General features: G+C 40.5%; 1 protein-coding gene across 1 annotated transcript; it reads left to right on the top strand.

The window, feature by feature from the left end:
• The first annotated feature begins 2,228 nt into the window (after positions 1–2,228).
• On the top strand, positions 2,229–18,078 carry ZNF831 (zinc finger protein 831). The gene is made up of 6 exons (XM_053958942.1): positions 2,229–2,332; positions 8,975–13,208; positions 13,704–13,846; positions 15,564–15,733; positions 15,859–16,010; positions 16,306–18,078. The coding sequence occupies exons 1-6, from the start codon at positions 2,229–2,231 to the stop codon at positions 17,155–17,157; spliced, it is 5,655 nt and encodes a 1,884-aa protein (XP_053814917.1). The 3' UTR covers positions 17,158–18,078.
• The last annotated feature ends 844 nt before the right edge of the window (positions 18,079–18,922 follow it).

Here is an 18,922-nt window from a genome sequence, read left to right as displayed (position 1 = left end):
AGAAGTGTTCTTGCTTTTCTGACAAAACCTTCCACCTGTCCCTCCCAACAACAGTGTGTTCATAACTGTTTTAGTCCCTGTCACTTGTGTCAGCACTTTTATATCAGCTGAAATCCCATTTTCCTCTCATTCCCCGTGATATGACAGGGAACAGCCCCTTTGTCTCACTCCTGTTGGTCTCCAGTAGTTACAACAAATATTCAAGTCTGTTTTCTGCCCAGTTTAGATCAGAAACCTGAGGTGTTGCTGGACTACTGAACAAAACTGGGCTGCCAGCATGTCCTGGTTTTTTGGTTGTGTTTTGTGGAATTTTCAAGGAATAGTCTTGGGCTCAGATGTCCTGCCTGGCCAGTTGTGGAGTGGCTGCTCGGTGTATTGTACTGTGCTACTTGGTGCTACCAAGATTTAGGCACCTATTTTTCATGTTCTAAAGCACAAATATAGGTGTCCTCTGAAGACTTTCACTGGGGAAATCTGGATAACCTTCAGGAATACAAGCTCTTGTAAATTAATTAAAAAATAGCAGCAAAAATGATAACAAAATATTCATACTATGTAAAATGTAAAACCTTCCTAAATACTCAATTTACCTTTTTTTCTTTTAGAGGCTGAGGAAGAAACTTGACTGGATGACATCTGCTAAGTTAAAACAAAGCAATAAAAAACCCTTAGAAAAAGATAAAAGGAGAAAAGTCATAATTTTTCATTTGTACCTGATGGGGTTGTGTGTTTTGGTTTTTTTTTTTTTTTTTTTTTTTAACTGTTTGCAAATCTTCAGTGTAATGGTTTGAAACCCAGTCGTGTCATTTCTTTACGCCCACACACAGAGCTGCAGTAGTGCAGACACTGTAGCAGGCAAACCATATTCCCAGCATCGGCCATTAAAACTCTTCCTACACCAGCGTGGGCTGCCTGCACCCCCTGCTCTCTCTGCACACACCCCACCACCCACCCTTCACTGTTCAAATGCTTAAAAAAAAAGGAGAAGATAAAGACACTGAAAAAAGAAAACAGGATGCTTCTTTTGTTTCAACGCTATTCCAGGGACCTGAACCTCTCCACCTGCCTGTGAATTGGCCACCTAAAGGTTAGCAAGTGTTTTGTTGTCATTTTCTGTGGACAGATAGAGAATTCAATTCTAGATGGCAAGACAGAAATTTTAAAGTTACAGGTTTTTTTTTGGTTTTTTTTTTTTTGTTTTGTTTTTTTTTTAATTATGATGGTTCTTTCACTTAGCAACGAGAAAGATTTTTTTCATAAAACACACAGCATTTCAGTTCTGGCCCCACTTCAGCTTTTCAGAGGACTTTAATCGGTATTTTTTCATCATTTAGTCCAACCTTCTAAACTTTAAAAGATGGATTAGGGTTATTATTTTTCTGTTAGAGCAACCTGTTGATTGCAGTCTGCTGGCTGGAGGTTGTTAACTCTTTCCTAACACAGGAAATGCACAGGAGCAAATTTGATGAAAGGATAAAAGAATTGAAATCCTTTGAGGTTTTTAAGCACTAAAAATCCTATTTTTTCCTCATTGTCAAGCCACCAAGCTTGTCACAGAACCAACAGATATGTTAAGTATGTTTCTCTTTAGAAATAGTGATGTAAATCTAAACTAAAGACACATAATAAAGTAGAAAGCATTTCTTATGGCTGGAGCTGAGAAAAGTAGCAGTGTAAGAAGTAGAAAAGGAAATATTCTTGATACAAATTGCATGAAGAGGTCAAAAAGACCAATACAGTGTTTACTTGCACATTAAAATGTATTTTAGGTAACAATATTTTTACTGATTTAAGCCTTTGGAATGTTTTCATGTATGGATATTCAAGAAAAGGAACATAGGAAAATATAGTAAAGTGTATAATAATGATAAAACCACTTGCTGCTATTCTGGAATAAAGGGAAGGTACAGCAGATCCCGTTCTTCCTAGAAGATTTTAATACTGTATTCTGGCACAATATTTTCAGAAATAATTGTTTTAAAAAGCCCAACCTAAGCAGCTTTGCTGATATTATACAATTGTAGAAGTAAGCATCAAAAATATTCATCCTTAGGATATGGCACAAGAATTTCCAAGTTCCCCCAGCAGGTTTTCCAGTGGCTTTGTACTTTAATAGCACATGAAGAAGGGCAAAACTTCAGAACAATGACTTGTACCAAGCAGCAAGATTTCCCAAAGTCAGAATTTGAGATGTGACCATGGAAAGACTCTAAAGGTTTCAGGAGATTATGGAATTAAACAGTTCCAGCCTGATTCTGCAGAGGACTGAGGCTCCCAACTTTGTTCAGGAGGTACCGGCAGCGTGCAGGCTGCGGGTGGAACTGGCAGAGTTGTGAGATCAGACACATCCCTTAAGAACAAGGGGAAAGGTGAACTCAGTACTTCTGTTATGAGACATTTCAAGATAGGAAGTCAAACTGAGAAAAGAGCAAAGGCAGAAATAGTTTTCAAGTAAAACAAGATTAACAGTCATTTCTGGGCTAACCAGGAAATGTGTCAGTTCCATTTTGCTTGTTTGAATTGAGAACTAAAAAACTCCAGACCTGGGGTACACTCACTAACATTTTGCTTCCATCACAGAGGAGTGTTTAAAGTACTTGCACAAAGTTTATTTCAGACCCTATGGTTTACTATGACTTTATGATGATAAGACTGAAGTAGAAGTTTTGTGTGGTCTATCAAGGGAGTTGTGCCGGCTGTCAGTGTTGGATGAGCAAATGGAAATAATAATCCCACTGTCTGCATCTTCCTCTGCCAGTAAGATACTGTGTGCTGCTCTCAGCATCACTGCCCTCACAGGAAAAATTAATAATTAGCAATCCTGGAAGATACTTTCTTTTCATTTAACTTTGCAAAGTTCTTTAAAACGTGTAGTTGCAGGATCTCTGGAATCAATTTCCTCACCAGCACAGGAAAAATGTTTATTTCTGCTTTCACTTGCTCGCACGCCTGTCAAAACTCGGTAGGTGTCTTTGAAGGATGCAGGGTTTTAAACACCTGGGGTGGGACCTTTTCCACTTGGGAGCCAGAAATGTGTACCAGTGGTGTGTGGCTTTAACTCCTCAAATCCTGATGGGGACATGAATTGAGAGAGGAGTGCAGCCCCAGAACTCCCTCCTGTGCAGTACCTGACAGTGGGCTCAGCTTTGTGCATAGTTTAAATCCATACTTTGCTGTCTATTGAGACAACTGAAGTTAGCTGAGTTTCTCTGAGCAGGACAATATTTTGAACTTAAATGAATATAAATAATCTTGCATAGAGATTGCAGCTGAGGAAGCAACACATAAGTAGATTGATTAGAAAGAGACAACAAAAATAACTGAATTTCAACAGAGCTAATGCAGTGTAATATTGGTGCTCTGTATTTTGTTACTTCTAGCCATTACAGCAGCCTGTTCATCCACATAAATGGAAGAATCACAGGATGCTGTGAAGGACCCTGGTTCCAGAGTCACTTTTTCGAGATTCAGAGATTTTAGATCAAGCTTCAAAAGGTTCTGCTAAGCCCTGAAACCTCTGTGATAGTGGCAGATATCCAGACAGCCACTTGCTTTTGTTGTAACTTGCTTTAATTAATTATTGTCTCCTTAAGCCTCTCAGGGTAAGCAGTTTGCAGTTTTAGCATTTGGAATTTGATACTGAGTGATCTAAATAATTAATTTTAAATGCTTATACATGTTTTCAGTTTGTCACTAGGTCCAGCATGCTGCTGCAATTATTAGTACTGTTTAAATTAAGTGTGTCTTTTAAGTAAATTCACATTAACTTAATAACAGTCAGTCTCAAAGTGGAATAAAATATAATGGGCTCCAGAAATGTGATCAAACTGAAGACAAACTAATTTTGACTGGTTATGTAAAATGCCCATAATCATCTGTTTGTATGATTTGATTCATGCCAGTGTTCTATTATAAGATGTGCATCTTTTTTCCCCGTTGGTTTGTTGACTGTAGCATGCAGTAATCCTCCAGATCTCACTTAGAAGTGAGAACACATTCATTTAGGAAAGTATCTCCCAGCAGAGCTGAAACTACTTGCTGCATGTAGTTCTCTCCATCTGGACAGACTGAGTCTGTAGAGCAGAAGCATGAGTCACTGTAAAGCAGTTCAGAATGTCAAGTATTTTCTAGATTCACAGATTTTAAGTGTCTGCAGTGCCATTACCAATTACTGGGAGCATTTCAGGGTATGGGAGAAACCAGGAGGATTTTAAGCAATAATCCTGGGTCCTGTTAAGAGCTTTTCTGTCCCTTGAATAACTACATGACAGGCAAGAAATATGGGATATGGGAAGAACTAGACAGAAATATTTCTCCACCACCAAAATTAGAGGCCTGCTTGATTCAGGGCTCCAGAAATAAGTGGAAAGCAATCCAAACAACAGGCAAAAGTCTCCAGGATCAATAAAGCTGTTTGAAATGAAAAGCCACCGAGGCCTCTGGCATTAGTCTATCACCAGAATTATTAAAAGAAAGTGCTCCCACTGAAGTGGATATTGGACAATTAATGACATTACAGTTTCACCACCACCCAGCAAGGCACAGGCTGCAGGGTCTGAACTGGGCAGCTGCTCATCACAGCAGAAAATAAATAAACTAAAACTGAAAATAAAACTCTATCTTCCAAAACATGGTGTTCCTAAGGAAATTATACAGGCCAGGGATGGCAATTTTGTAACATTACTGGGAATACATATTCCAGTTTGGGGTTCACTCAGTCTACCAGCAGAGGAGGTTGCAGCCATCCCAGTCCCTGTTTTAAAGAAGTGCTTGCACAAAGAAGAGTGGCCCCTCCCAGGACCCCTCAGTGCTATTCACTGTGTTACCCGAGCACTCCTTAGGAACTCGATGCACAAAAAAAAATCTAATTTTTTAAAATTACCTTTTTAACTGCACTTGATTGTGCCCTATCCGGTTTCCCCTGCAGCTTTCCACAAGTCTATGGAGGTTTGTTGAGCATGACCCAAACATTTTTAACAATCCTGATGCATTTTCCCACCTGGTTCCTGCTTTCTCCTGTCCCACAGGGCACCATTAGAAGAAGCTGGTGGACAGCACCCATGCTGGATGAGTTTAGCATTTCATATGTGCCAAGTGTCTTCTCTCCACCATTGTTTTCTTTCCCAACATATCTTAAGAGAGCCCTTTAGTGTAAAGTTAGAAGAAAATTAGCTTTAGGAGTATAAATTAAAAACCCTACCATTGTATTTCAGGACAATGCAACTGAAAGCAGAGTAGAAACCCCCCACATTTCAAAGATTCTTTTTAGAGCTCCCTAATTAAATAGTGATAAAGGATACAGAGAGATTGAAATGCCACTTCATTTTCTCCTGTTTCAACTCTTCCTGTTTTCTGAAGGTTGTTAATGTGACACCAATGTTAAAAAAAAAAAAAAAAAAGAAAACCCCAACTTCCTACTTCTAATCTGTTTCAAGTCTTTGTCCTCGTTTCTCTCTGCTTGCATCAAGTATAGACAGAAATGAGACTTTTTTGCTGAAATGCCTGGATCAGTCAAAGGTACGTGAACTAAAGTTATTTCCAGACTAAAGACTTAATTATTTCCAGACTTCCACCTCTGCTCCCTGGCATCTAAAGTAGGGATCACTAAAAGCTTTTAAAAAAGGTAAAGACTCCTGGTATAATTGGGTATATTGTGTATGTTCAGAATGTTGAAAACCTGTTTCTGTGGGATTACAAAAATAAAGGAACTCTGTCATATCTCCGGGTCGTACCTGCAGACCAGGGTGGGGGACTGAGCAATTGAGCTCTGAGTCTGCCTAGAGACTGATGCTCTGCTCAGTGCTGTGTCAAAAAATGGTATGAAAGTGCAGAAAATAAGTATTTACATGTTTAGCTGTTGATTTGGTTAATCAAGATGGGCAGTTGACAGAGCATTGCATGTGCCATGCAGAAGACAAAAACCTTTTGATTGTCTAGTAAAAATTATTGCATCAGTGCTGACAAAATGAAACCAGTTTTATAAAATATCTGGAATTCAGGAAAAGGTCTATAAAAATGGAACTTACTGGATTTAAAATTAGAGGTTTTTATCAACCTCCTGTATTAAACTACTTTATATTTATAAAGTGACTAAGACAATTTCTGCTACAATGATTTTTTTCCTGAAACTGCTCCACTTTAGTGTTCCACAGACCTGCCTGTGGTGTGTACCTGAAGTTAGAATTTCAAGCCAGGAACAAAATAATTGTATTTAATGGAATTTTAGTGACCAGTTCTGATAGCTTAAGAAATCAATTTAGAAAATTCTGAGCTGGCCAAATCCTGCATTTAGTTTTGTTTATTGGAAATTTTTTCTTATCTAATTAGGATCAAGTTCTTATGCTGGTAGTTCAATGGCACAAGTTACAAACAGCTGAGAACATGGGGTGGATGCTCAGTAACAGAGCCTGGGGCAAAACCAACAGAGGAAGTTCTGCGTTAGGCAAGGACTACCCCGAATCAGCCTTGGGGCAGAATTACTTTGAGATGAGCTATTTTTGTCAACGAACAAAGAAATACAGTGGCCTTGTTTGGAATATAAATAATAGATGTGAAAAGTCTGATGGTATTTGCCCCAGTAGAATACAAGTCACAGCGGTTTCACTCAGGAAGACAGTACTTTTTCTTGCTGTGAAAAGCAGCAAACTACCACACCTGGTAGACATGTGTTATTACATTCTTAAAAGTACCTTAAGTATCACCATTAGCTTACTTGTTGAGCTTTATTTAAAACTTTACTTTAAATTGTCTGTCACCACTTTGTGACAGGTATTTTCTTTGTAGAGCATTACAGAAAACCAAAATGGGTCTCAGGCTGTGGTGTTGGCCCCAGAAACTTAACAGCATTAAGTGAAATTACAGAGCATCTGGTACAACAGGATTCCTATGAAAAACATCTGTCTGTGGCGGCCTTGAAGGGCCTATCAGCTCTTCATGGCCAGGGGGAAACCAGAGAGAGAAATAGTTTGTGCCACTGGAGCAGGCTGATGAGGGAAATGTAAAATACATGGAAGTGTATTTCCACACTTCCCTCTGGGGGAGGGAGGGGAGCAAAGACATAGTGCCTTGTTCTGTCTGATGTGGTACTTGTTAGATGTTCTACCCACTGGGTATTTAGGCTTCAGTTTTCTTCTTTGAGTCTGTTCTCTGCAGCATATTTTTTCCCCCTAAGCTTTTTTTAAAAAAATATTTTGGAAAAACTACTGCCTACTTAGTTTGTATCTTTGTGTCATCCCTTATTGTATGCTGTGTTTAAATTTAAAAGTGTAACTTAGGAACCATCTTAAGTGGACTTGAAATGTTGATAACATCACTTTGGAAATTAGAGAATTCCACTTTTATTCTGTAGGGGTAACCACACTGCACAGTATGGGTAATAACTTATTTCTTTAACAAGCCATATTCTTTTAACATTCTTGCATCATTATAGTCACTGCTATAATAAAAAGCCACTTAAATTATTATTGCACATAGAAATGTCAGAAGTGCATAAGAAAAGTCCATGCTTGATAACTGAGCTTAATTTATAACATTCATAAGGAAGAAAAAAAAGGCAAAATCTAACATTTTACTGTGCACAGATCAGTTGATTTTACACATTGTTGCCTTGGATGGAACCAGTAAAAATTTCAAACCACATTTTGAAGCAATTCTTTTACTGTTTCCCAGTAATGATAACCTATTAAAATGATCCAAGGGAGTTACAGAAACACCACTAGAGATTACAGTAAAGCAACAAATTGCAGATTTTAAATTGAGCCACTGATTATGTATTCCAAATGGGTTTCTAATGGTTATTTGCACAAGAACGACCCATTATTCATAGCAGCCAATGCATCCAGTGAGCACAGCTGAGCAAGAATCAAATAAACATTCACAGATCACCTGATTTTCATCCAAATTGTAATTATGAGGGGTTATGCCCCTAATTCTTCGAAAGAAAATGTTCACCTTGCTTATTTTTGATAGTTTCCTCCTTTGTTTCTAAGAAAGGAAAAAAAAGACAATACAAATTTTTGCTGAAATAAGAAGTGGACCAGCACCAACCCTGCATATATCAGGATAGATTTCAAAAGAATAGGTTCAACTTTTTTAAACAGATATTTTCATTTGGCATTGAAAGCATCTAAAAACAAGCAGTGCACCATAGTATCTCTGTTAATTATAGCAAATTTATTTGGTTTACACAAAAGCCAGCTTTAATTTCTCTCACTATTTTCCTATGACACCATCTTTTCTACTTTGCAGATAATTATTCAAATCTGACTTGTAAAACAACACGTGAGTTTCATTTTGTTCACATATTTTCATTTTACACCACCTGTTGAAATGTATTTGGTCTTAGCTCCCTTAAATTGGGGAAGCACAGATAATTCCAGGCATGTTCAATGTCCTGTGTTTGGAACTGGTTGCCCAAAGAAACTGTGCAGTTTTTATCCCCAGAGGTTTTCAAAACCAGACTGGTGACACCCTGACAACCTCATCTGCCCTAGGCGCTGACTCTGCTGTGAGAAGGTGTTTGGACTAGAGAAGTCCCAAGGTCCCCTTTAACCTCAGCTGTTCTGTGTTTCTGTATTAAAAGTTATTAATATTAATGATATTTTTAAAACATGATATAAATATGTAATGGAAATATGGTTCCAGAAAATGAAAATGGTATTATTTCTAGTGCGCTTAGAGACTCCATTTGCAAATCTGAAACTCAGATTTGTTTCCAGTGCTTTGGGTAGTCCGTGTAGGTTGTAAGAGTGGTTTTAAGTGCAGTGTTGAGTGTCTTTTACATTGCACTGAACTGTAAGTCCCAGAGGAAAAATGAAAGGGGAACCAATTTAATTGGGAAAGGAAGTGATGATTGTCTGTATAATGCCTGCATATGTGATATTCTTAGCTGCTAATTTTCCCAGCCCAGCGGTGGGAAGCGTGTGTGTTATTTCTGCCTGCAGACTGGTGCCTGTTCTGTGTCCCCTCCCGGCAGGTCCGTGAGCACATGGCAGCCGGGCCCTGGCATGGAGGCCCAGACCCCACCAGGCCTCGTGGCCGCTCCAGCAGAGCCCGGCCCGGGCCCTTCCCCGCGGGGCTCCTCGGAACCTGCCCAGGGACAGGCCCTGCCCCAGCCCCTGTACCTCAAGGCCCTGACGATCCCGCTGCTCCAGCCCGTCCAGCCGGGCTGCTTCCAGCCGCACGGGCCCTTGGTGGCCGGCAGGAGCTGCGTCCACCTCGACGGCGTCCCCCTCATCCTCAACCCGCTCGTCCCCCCGGAAGGCACGGAGCAGCCTCAGCCGCTCTTCCAGAAACAGCTTGGGCAAAGTCTGACGTTGAGCATAGTCAGCACTTTACCGGTTTTATCGTCGCCAAGTTCTTGTGTAAAAGCATCTATTGGAAGCCCAGGAAAATCAAAAAAATCTGGGAAATACATCTGCAAACACTGTGGACGAGATTGTTTGAAGCCAAGTGTCCTTGAGAAACACATTCGCTCTCACACAGGAGAGAGGCCCTTTCCGTGCACCACTTGTGGCATTGCGTTTAAAACTCAGAGCAACTTGTATAAACACAGGAGAACTCAAACACACGTCAACAACACCAGGCTGCCCTCAGACTCTGACATCAGTGGGGGACCAGAGCAAAATGAGAGATCAGCAGAGAGCACCACCTGTCACCAAGGCAGCAAAGTCTTGAGTAGCACCAGTGAAGACCAGGGGATACACATCCAACAGCCCAGTTCAGAGACCAGTGCAGCAACAGACACTAAGAAACCTCACGAGCTCTCACTGCCAGCGACAAGCTCTTCATCAGCTGCTTCAGAAAATCAAGAAACAACAAATCAATCATTGAAGTCAAAGGCTGTTCATGGGGTTCCTGAAAGAGAACTTCAAAGTTTATCATCTCCAGGAGCTTTACCAAATGGTCCGTGTCTGAGAAAGAAGATGCAGGAGCAAAGAACTCCGACTGCCAATAAGCACATTCAGCTGCAAAGGCAGCAGGCAACCTCTTCAGAGAAGCAGTGGGATTACAAACCCTTGGACTGCAAGCTGAAGAAGTGTGAGAGCACTGACTCGGGGTATCTGTCGCGCTCTGACAGCACAGAGCAGCAGATGACATCGTCCAGCCCCTTGCACAGTCTCTATGAGCACAGCATGGAACTGGAAAATGAAACTGCCTTCAGCAGCCCAAGGTGTGCCTCCAGAAGCACTGCAAAGCCAGAGGCAGCTGACAAAGCTACAGCCTCGATGCTAGAGAAAAAGAGGCTGGAAGAACACATTTCAAAGCTTATTTCTCACAACAAAAGTGTGGTGGATGACACCCAGTTAGACAATGTCAGGCCCAGAAAAACTGTCCTTTCTAAACAGGGAAGCATTGACCTGCCAATGCCTTACACATACAAAGACTCTTTCCATTTTGATATCAGAACTTGTGATGTAAATAGGAAAAAGAATCTTTCTCTTTGTTCAGCGAAATCTACCTTTGCACCCCTGGAGAAATGCAAGCCAATGTTTTTCCATTCAGTTCCTACCCAGTTCTCCACAACAATTGACACTGTGCCTGTTACTCGGAGCAACTCCTTGCCTGTTGTGGAGGGATCGAGGATGGTGCATGACAAAGCAGGATGCTCAAAACCACTTTCTCTTACTAAGCAGTCTGTAAACACAGGCACTGCTGGTTTGCTGCTTAGCAACGATCTCACTGTAAATTCAGTGGATTTCCCTAATAGCCATCCCCGAGCTCTAGTCAGACAAACAGCAGTGGATGATTTGCCCCTAAGTAATGTGGCTGATCATCCTTCTCTGTCAGAGGAACTAAAAGGGACTAAAAAGCTTGGGGCTGGAAAAGTAATCAGTGCTAAAAATAAGAAACACAATCAAAGGAAGCTGAAGATGTTCTCTCAAGAAAAATGGCAAATGTATGGAGATGAAACGTTTAAGAAAATCTACCAAAAAATGAAAAGCAGCCAAAATGCAAAGAAAATGAAGCAAAGAGATAATAAAATTACAGATATTACAAGCTTGACTCCTAATTCAAGGGAATCAGCCAGCAGCACTGAAATAACTGAGGAAAGAGATGGCAGGAGCTCTGCAAGTGACAGTCCTTCCTCCCTTGTGACAGCAGCTTCAAACATGGGTAAATCAGGAATCTCTACAGATGGTAATTGTGTTCTGCAGAACATGTCCTCTGTGGAAACTGCAGACAGAATGTCCAACCTATTGGAGACATCACATTCCATAACTGCTGGAGCTGTAACCAGCCAAATTTCCCCAGAGCTCAGTGTCAGTGACACGGAGAAATGCACAGCTGGCAGCAGCACATTGCTGCCTCCAAGCAGTGGTGAGCTTAGGCTTCAAAATCCTGAGTATAAGCTGAGCAGCCAAGGGAGGAATGATGAGTGCTTGACAGTACAGAGTAGCAACTGGGAGAAATCAAGCCCTGGGAAAGAATCCAGTGCATTTGAATTAGATTGTAAAAGCACTTCACACAATTATGGGAGCCATCACGGGACTAAGGAAAGTGGCCAGCATGATCTGATGGCCCCTTGGATCCCTTGCAACAACAGAGAAACTGCAGGGAAATCCCAGACTTTGCCATCAGAAAGGAAAAAGCTGAAGTTCGAAGTGGAGAAGACACAAAAGGTGGTTTCAGTGTCCTGCCCTAGTCCCAGTAGCGAGACCACTGCAGTTAGTGAAGCAGAGAGAGGCCATTGCTCTGGCACTCAGTGTCTTCCCACAGCTCCAGTGAAATTCTCCACTAAAGCAGATGAGCAAAAATCAAGCACAGGAATTAATGAAGACTCTGGAGGTACTGAGAATGTGGAATATAGGAAAACAATCAAACTTCCCACACAAGCTCGTAGTTACTGTGACATTAACCTTCTTTCACATCCTGCAGGTATCTCAAAAGCTTCACTGGTGGGGTTTTTAGGGTCTGGATTAAGGGAAAGTGATTCCAACTCTTTTGCCCTGCACAATGCAACAGATGGAGATGACAAAACATGTCTTGTAGAAACAGGAGCAAAAGTGCCACTTCCCAGTGACAATGCTGTGGATGTGTCTTCTAAAAGCCATCATCTGCAATCTGATCATTTAAGTCTAGTCCCACAACAAAATGCCTTCTCTCCAAAATATATCCTTAAATTGCCACAGGACAGGAGAGCTTCAGATCTGTCACCTTTGCTTCGATCTGAACAGGAGATGACACCTGGCATACCTGTGACAGACACCTTAACCACCCCACCCTGCTCTTCCAGCTGCACGTCCCTCCATTCTCACTCCAGTGATGTGGTTTGGTCCCCTTTAAAATCTGAAGTGAGGCAAAAGGCTGGCAAAGGAGAAATTCAATGGAATCTTCACACAAACTGGAAAACTCCAGGATTCTGTTCACCAGTCAACTCAGAAACCACAAATATCTTAACCACAGCAGAGAACACCTTTCGTAACCAAAACTTCAAGCAGCAGGACATTGCAAGAGAGGATTGGAAAAACAAACAGAACAAAAATAAATTAAATTATCAAAGTCAAACAGAAGAGAAGTGCATGAGTAAAAGTACTTGCTCTGTACAGACTCCGAAGAAGAAAATCTGCTTTACTTCTGTGTATACAAGTGGCTTTTTCATATCTGCTGATATCAAAGATGAGAGGAAGGCTTTACATGACCTTTGCTCAGGAAGTGACTCTGTGATAAAGACATCAGTTTCTAGCAAAGATGCAGAGCCAGCAATCCTGGGATGGGACAGAGAGGGAAGTCCATGCATTCTGAAGGACAGCCCCCCACCACTGCAGGATCTGCAGCATTCCCAGAGCTCAAGAAACAACCCCACTTACTTTTGCCATTCTTTTGGCACTTTCTACTGCCATACTCTCAGCACTCACTGTAAAGGATTCCCAGTGCTGCCCCACTATAACAGGACTGGCTACTCTGGCACTTCTCCAGTGCCAGGCTCCAAGAGCACCTTCCCGTCCCTCAGTGCCGAGCCCCGGCTGACCTGGTGCTGTCTGAGCAGGAGCCTCCCTCTGCCCTCAGAGCAGGGTGGGAATGCAGCCTCTGCCCACCCCTCCATACGCCCCTGGGACAGGGAACCCAGCAGGGAATGCACCCTGTCGAAATACGACATCTCCATTTTCAAAATGAGAAATATCAGCAAGACTGTGGCATATGGCTTCAAAAACACAAGCTTGAAAACGTTGGTTTCATCCTTTTCTAAAGGACACCAGATGCAGGAGGTAATATTAATAATTCTGTTTGCTTTCTCAAGAGGGTGTTATTGGCTGACAGCCCACTTCCACCCTCTTATTAGGAAAATTAAATAATTACCAGAAGTGTATTTATGGACATTGGCAGGCATTTGCTGATACAGAATTTACAATTTATATTGTTATAAGTCTGTATTTATTTGATGCATCAGAAAGATATATTTCTGTATGAATATTTAAGTTTCTTTCACTTTTCAGAATGCTGATAGTGAGATGAGTGAATTTCTATTTCTTGATTTTTTTCCCCTTTATTGGGATTTTAAAATATTTTTCTCTAATAGCATCTATATTTCATTGTTTTCATTCTAAATGAATATTTGACTCAGAGTACGACTTAAATACAGAGTTGTGCTACTTAATTCCTATGCTGTTCAGTGCTATTTAAAAAGTGCACAGATTTCCAACTTCTCAGTCATGTAATTCACAGTTTTCATGTACTTGATTTTTTCCCAATATTCTCAACAGTTAAGTTCAGACATTCCTGGTGGCTCTTTCAAAAATATTTCAGAGCAAAAGAAGAAAACAGTAGTTTGCAAAAAGGAAAGACTCTCAACAAATAAACTCAAGAGGAGCCACAAACAGAAAAGGATTAAAGTCACCCCTAAATGGTAAGGAGTATGGCTTTCAGGTTTACTACATATATATATATATATATATATATATATATATATATAATACATAGAACAGATAATAGAATAGAATAATATATAGATGTAATTTTGTTGTATTGTGTGTAAAAACTCCACAGAAAATAAAAAGTCATGCCCAAAATTCGACCTTGTCAAAACTGGGGAAAAAAAAAAGATAAATCTCTCAGAAAGAGCTATTCTTATACCACAGCGGGGCCCCAAAGGTAAACTATAAAAATATCAATATGTCATTTACTCTTAGGGACAGACTTTTCTAAGCAAACCAGACATATCCCACAGAACGATGATGCCTGCTCAGTTGTCTCTCTCTATGATTTAGAAATGACTGTTATCTGTCAAAATTGTCAGCATTTACTTTTGCTTGAAGGGGGCCAAAATTGTTCTGTTTTTAATCCTGTCCCAGCTCAGAGCAGTGTGTGAGGCCTTTTGTCCTTGGAAGATCCTGAGCTGATATTCACCAGAGAAGGCAGGAGAATATAAAGTTTAACATGAACTAACAGAACCATCTGTAGTTCAAAGGATCATTTGGTTTAAATAAAAAAGCAGGAAGAATTCGAGCATAAAACTATCAAGGGCACATTGTCTCAATCAGCACAGCTCCCCCCTTTCAATGGGAATTCCTATCAGTGGAACATTTACCCTCTAATCTTTCAGGAATGTGGGGCAGGAGGATGCCTGATGAATTGCTTCAGTAAGGAACACATATTGTGTGCACACATCCCTCTTTATTTCATGACCAAAATCAGACAGTGACTCCCTTGAGGACAAATCGGTGTCAGTAACTTAATCACTGTGTCTAGTTCAGCAAACAGCACTGCAATTTTGAAGGGTCATAAGAACAGAAATAGAAGACTCAGGTCTATGTCACCCAGCCAAGTGACATTCTTCCAGGACTTTTTCCTGTTTTGATTTTCAGGTACTGTTTAGTTGTTGTGGTGTTTTTTTTTTTTTTCCTGCTGGTCTCAGAATTTGTTTATATCAAACTTACTTCTATCAAATAAGTGCAGGGATTTAAGTAGGTACAGTGTTCTGAAAGCTCAGGTCATGCCTATTAGTAGGTAAGTGGCCCAACTGGTAACCACCAAATGTAATTTAATTTTCTAATACACCAAACACCTGAATAAGTGCATCCTTTTAGATTTACATCTTGCTCTGTGGATAGTGACAGTCTATTGATTTAGGGATGGGACTTCAGTGTCACTCATTCAGAGCAGAAAATAAAGCAGAGTTGGATTATTCAGTGTGGGTTTGCTAAATAACCAAAATCCTTATGTTGTGCCTTAGTAACAATGAACAGGTAGCACTCAAGAAGTGAAAAGGGAAAAAACCCAGCAACCACACAGCCTCAGGTGATTCCTGTGTGGTTCAAGTCTTTGTGAAGTATATTGTTTTAAAATTCCAGATATAAGAAAAAGGATCTGTTATTCCTTAATCCTTTTCTCTTAGAAAATCAAGGATTTACTGAATCCTACAGAGAAAAAAAGATAATAAAATAATTGTGGGTCTCTTGCTTCAAGTCCAGCTTTTGTTTTTGAGTTGACATAAGCAAGCATCTCTTTCCCAGTAATAAACTGCTGTTAGACTTTAATGCACCTGATGAGGTGGTGTTATTCTCCTCTGGCTGCTCCTACATCTCCCATTTTTGTTTATCCCCTCAATGCCCCTGGCACTGCAGGTACAGAGGGAGGCACATCCATGGATTTGCTCAGCTGAAAATGAACCGACCGAGCAAGAGGCCCTGTTTTCCCAACAGAGCTCTGGATGCTTTGAGGAAGGGCTGCTCATCCCAACCCCCCAGATTTAATAAGCCTAAGAAGTGCCATCCTCCTCAATCCAAGATGCAAGGTAAGTATTTGGAATATTTTGTGAAAATTGATGTTATTTCAGTGATATGATGAGAAATGTAGCAAGTTTGAGCATGTGGGGTGCTAAAAATCAAAGTAAAAGTTTATCCAACCTCTTTTCAATAGAAAATTATCTACTCCAGCCAAAAGACATATCATATTCCACCTCAGACAAACAACTTTGCAGAAGGAAAAAAGAAGCAAAGAATAACTCAGGAATATCTTCCCATACTGAAAACCTAAACCATGTTAAACAAAAAGACAAAATGGATAAAAAAGTAGGTATTGAACCTTAATTCCTGTATTATTTTTTATTAACAGAAAAAATAATTGTTAATTAAAACCTGAATTATATTCAGGTGTTTTAAAGTTGAAGTTGAAACTATTTTGTATCACAGATTGTGGTTGAAATGTTTAAAAATGTGTTAAAGGTATTTTGTGGAGTTAAAATAAAATGAAAACTTACTAATGTTAGAATTAGCTAAAATAACAATTAAACTTGCATCTTTTGGATGAAATTGCTCTGGACTGAAAACCTTACATGTAAATTTTTTCCCCTCCTAATTCCTACAGGACATTTCTGGGCAGATCAGGGAACATCAAAGAACAAACGCCTCTGTCCAGAACATTACAGCTCCTCTGGGAATAGCTGTGACAGCTCATTCCTTTTCCTCCAGAGCTGACACATCCCTGCAGGAATTCAGCAGGGATGTGGCCATTTGCTGCTGGGTGACACAGCCCCTCGTGCTGCAGCCATCCCTGCCTGGGCAATCCTGGCCAAGCCTTCGGAGCAACCCCCTGGCAGCCTCCTTTGGGTCTTGTCCTGAATTTACAAACACAGGCACAGGTGACCAACCTGACAGCACAAACCCAGAGGCTGCTGCTCCTCCTTCCTTACATCCAGGAGCAAGCCAAGAAAACATCTTGAGGGTAGTGTCAGAGAGCCAAATATTTGGAATATTAGAGCCAGTGATCCAGGCCTCTGGAAGGGAGGAAGCTCCAAGTGAAGAAAACACACATTCACCTTCCACAGAAAACTCAGCTCCCAGTTCCCAGCCCGGATGTTCACGTTTGTTTGAATTCCAAGCAGAGTCTGTTCCTGAGACAGTCACAAGGGCTCAGTTACCCAGCAGAGAACACTCACAGAGGGCAAACTTAGCTCAGCATCTCCTGGAGCTGCACAGAAGTGCAGACAAGAACAGATCTCACCTGCAGCCCAGTCTCTATGGAAGGCCACAGGGAACAGCTACTGCTACCTTTAAAAAGCTTCCAGTTACTCTCAGATCCCCTGAGTTCAAGAGTTACTCTGCAACACCCCCCAAGACATACAAAAAGAGAGGTTTAGAGATGATGAGGAAACAAACGCGGGTGGAATATGATGACACAAGCAGTGATGATGAGGACAGGCTGGTTATAGAAATATAGCAACAGGCTGCTGCCAGAGCTTGTGTGCCAGCCTGGAAATGCCAGGGATCTTTCATCCATGGTTCTGAAACACCTTAACATGAGCAAAGCCATTCCTCTGTGCCAGAGGCAACACCCTCTTTGGAAGAGCCCTTCCTTTCAAGGGCTCAACCTTTTTTTAAAAATGCTTACTTGAGGCTGGCATCGCACATTTAAATGCAAGAGGCAACCCTGTGCTCCTGACAGGTTTCCAGCATTGTTAACGTTCCTGCCAGTCTCAGAATTCCCACAAGTGCTGCCTGCCCGTGGGTGTGTTACTCCAAGCCTGCAGTGGATTGGGTTACTTCAACAATACAGCCCTCCTGGAAGGGTTCAGATGTGTTCCCTTCTCTATATTCCTGTTTCTTGTAGTCACTGCCTCTGTACTGGGAGCGACACGCTGGCATTAAGGGGAAGATCTGTTCCCTAAGTATCTGTGATATTGGAAGAATCTGGAAAAAATGCTGGTCTTTTTCCTTGTTGCACAAATGTCAATGCTTCTGTGTGAGAAATGACACAAGCATGCTTTGCTTTGTGTTTTGTGCCTTTTATGCCAAGATCTACTCAAGTATTCTTGATTTTTAGGTGGAGAATATGGGTGTTAGCTATTGGTATTTCCTTGTGGTAAAATTTCTGACAAGGATTTTCTCATTATATTTTTCACATTGTGTTCCAATTGATGTCATCTGGAATGTTTCATTTTTATTGTAATTTTAACTGCAATGATGCCATTTTATGGAGGGTAAAGAAGCTATATGGCATAGCTTGTTTTCTTTTTTAACAAGTTTTGTGCTGCAAACCCTAAAATTTACTGGTTTCTATGTGAATAAATAATTAGATATTTCAATTTGAGCAAGTGTGTTCACTTGCTTCATTAAACTGAGGAACATGTAAAACATTCCACTTCTGCATCATAGTCAAGTTCTGTACTTAAATTTCTACTGTTCTTGTATTCTAATTCACACATAGGGATTAATGGATTAACCTACATGGGATATTTGGAGTTGCTTTTTAGTCATGCTCAGGTAAAAGATTAAGCAGATCATACAAAGAAATCTAGTACAAATTATCTGGAAAAAAAAAAAAAAGTGTATGTGTAAAAAAATGCCCAAACAGCTCAGAGGGATAAACCACATGCCAAGTCCTGTGTAATTCCTGTGTGTTTGGATGTCCTACAAATGTGACAAGGTTTGAGATTATCAAAACAGAGCTTCACATTTATCCTTTATCTTGTTCAATATTTGTGCTCACAGACAAACTGGTGGGTATTGGGGTATTGGAATGACTCCCAGGTGCAATGAATTTAAATAATGTGAATTCAAAGAAGTACACAAATCGAATTTGGAGAGAAAGAGAGGAAAAGAAAGGTAGGAACCATCAATACTTACACAATATTGAACCATTCAAAGTTCTGGAGCTTTTTTTTTTTTTTTCTGATGGAATCACTCACAGTTACAGCTGGATTCTGAATTTGTAGGAAAAGCAGGAAAAGAAGAAACACAAAACGTACAGAGATCCCCAGATCAGTGTTCCCAGCAATGCTGTTGGCCAAGCACCTTTAGAAAGCACAGTACAAAAATCATTGTACTAAACCACACCAGCACCTCCACAGCAACAATTTTCACCTCTTGCCTGTGCAAGAGCTAAATATTATAATACATGGTCATGTAAAGAATATTCTAAATTTTTTTTTGCATAATGTTTGTGGGTAAATGTTGTATTTTAAAGTGGAATTTCTAGATCAGTA

This window comes from Vidua chalybeata, chromosome 17 (assembly GCF_026979565.1).
Source record: "Vidua chalybeata isolate OUT-0048 chromosome 17, bVidCha1 merged haplotype, whole genome shotgun sequence".
NCBI classification, from domain to species: Eukaryota; Metazoa; Chordata; class Aves; order Passeriformes; family Viduidae; genus Vidua; species Vidua chalybeata.
The sequence above is the reverse complement of the archived record's forward strand: the minus strand, read 5'-3'. Positions and strand labels throughout refer to the sequence as shown.

Excerpts from the sequence above, each read along its gene's own strand:
- ZNF831 (XM_053958942.1), top strand. The coding sequence starts at position 2,229 with ATGGAATTAAACAGTTCCAGCCTGATTCTGCAGAGGACTGAGGCTCCC. Across the intron at positions 13,209-13,703 it reads AAGGACACCAGATGCAGGAG|TTAAGTTCAGACATTCCTGG; the intron begins GTAATATTAATA and ends TATTCTCAACAG. Across the intron at positions 15,734-15,858 it reads TCCTCAATCCAAGATGCAAG|AAAATTATCTACTCCAGCCA; the intron begins GTAAGTATTTGG and ends TCTTTTCAATAG.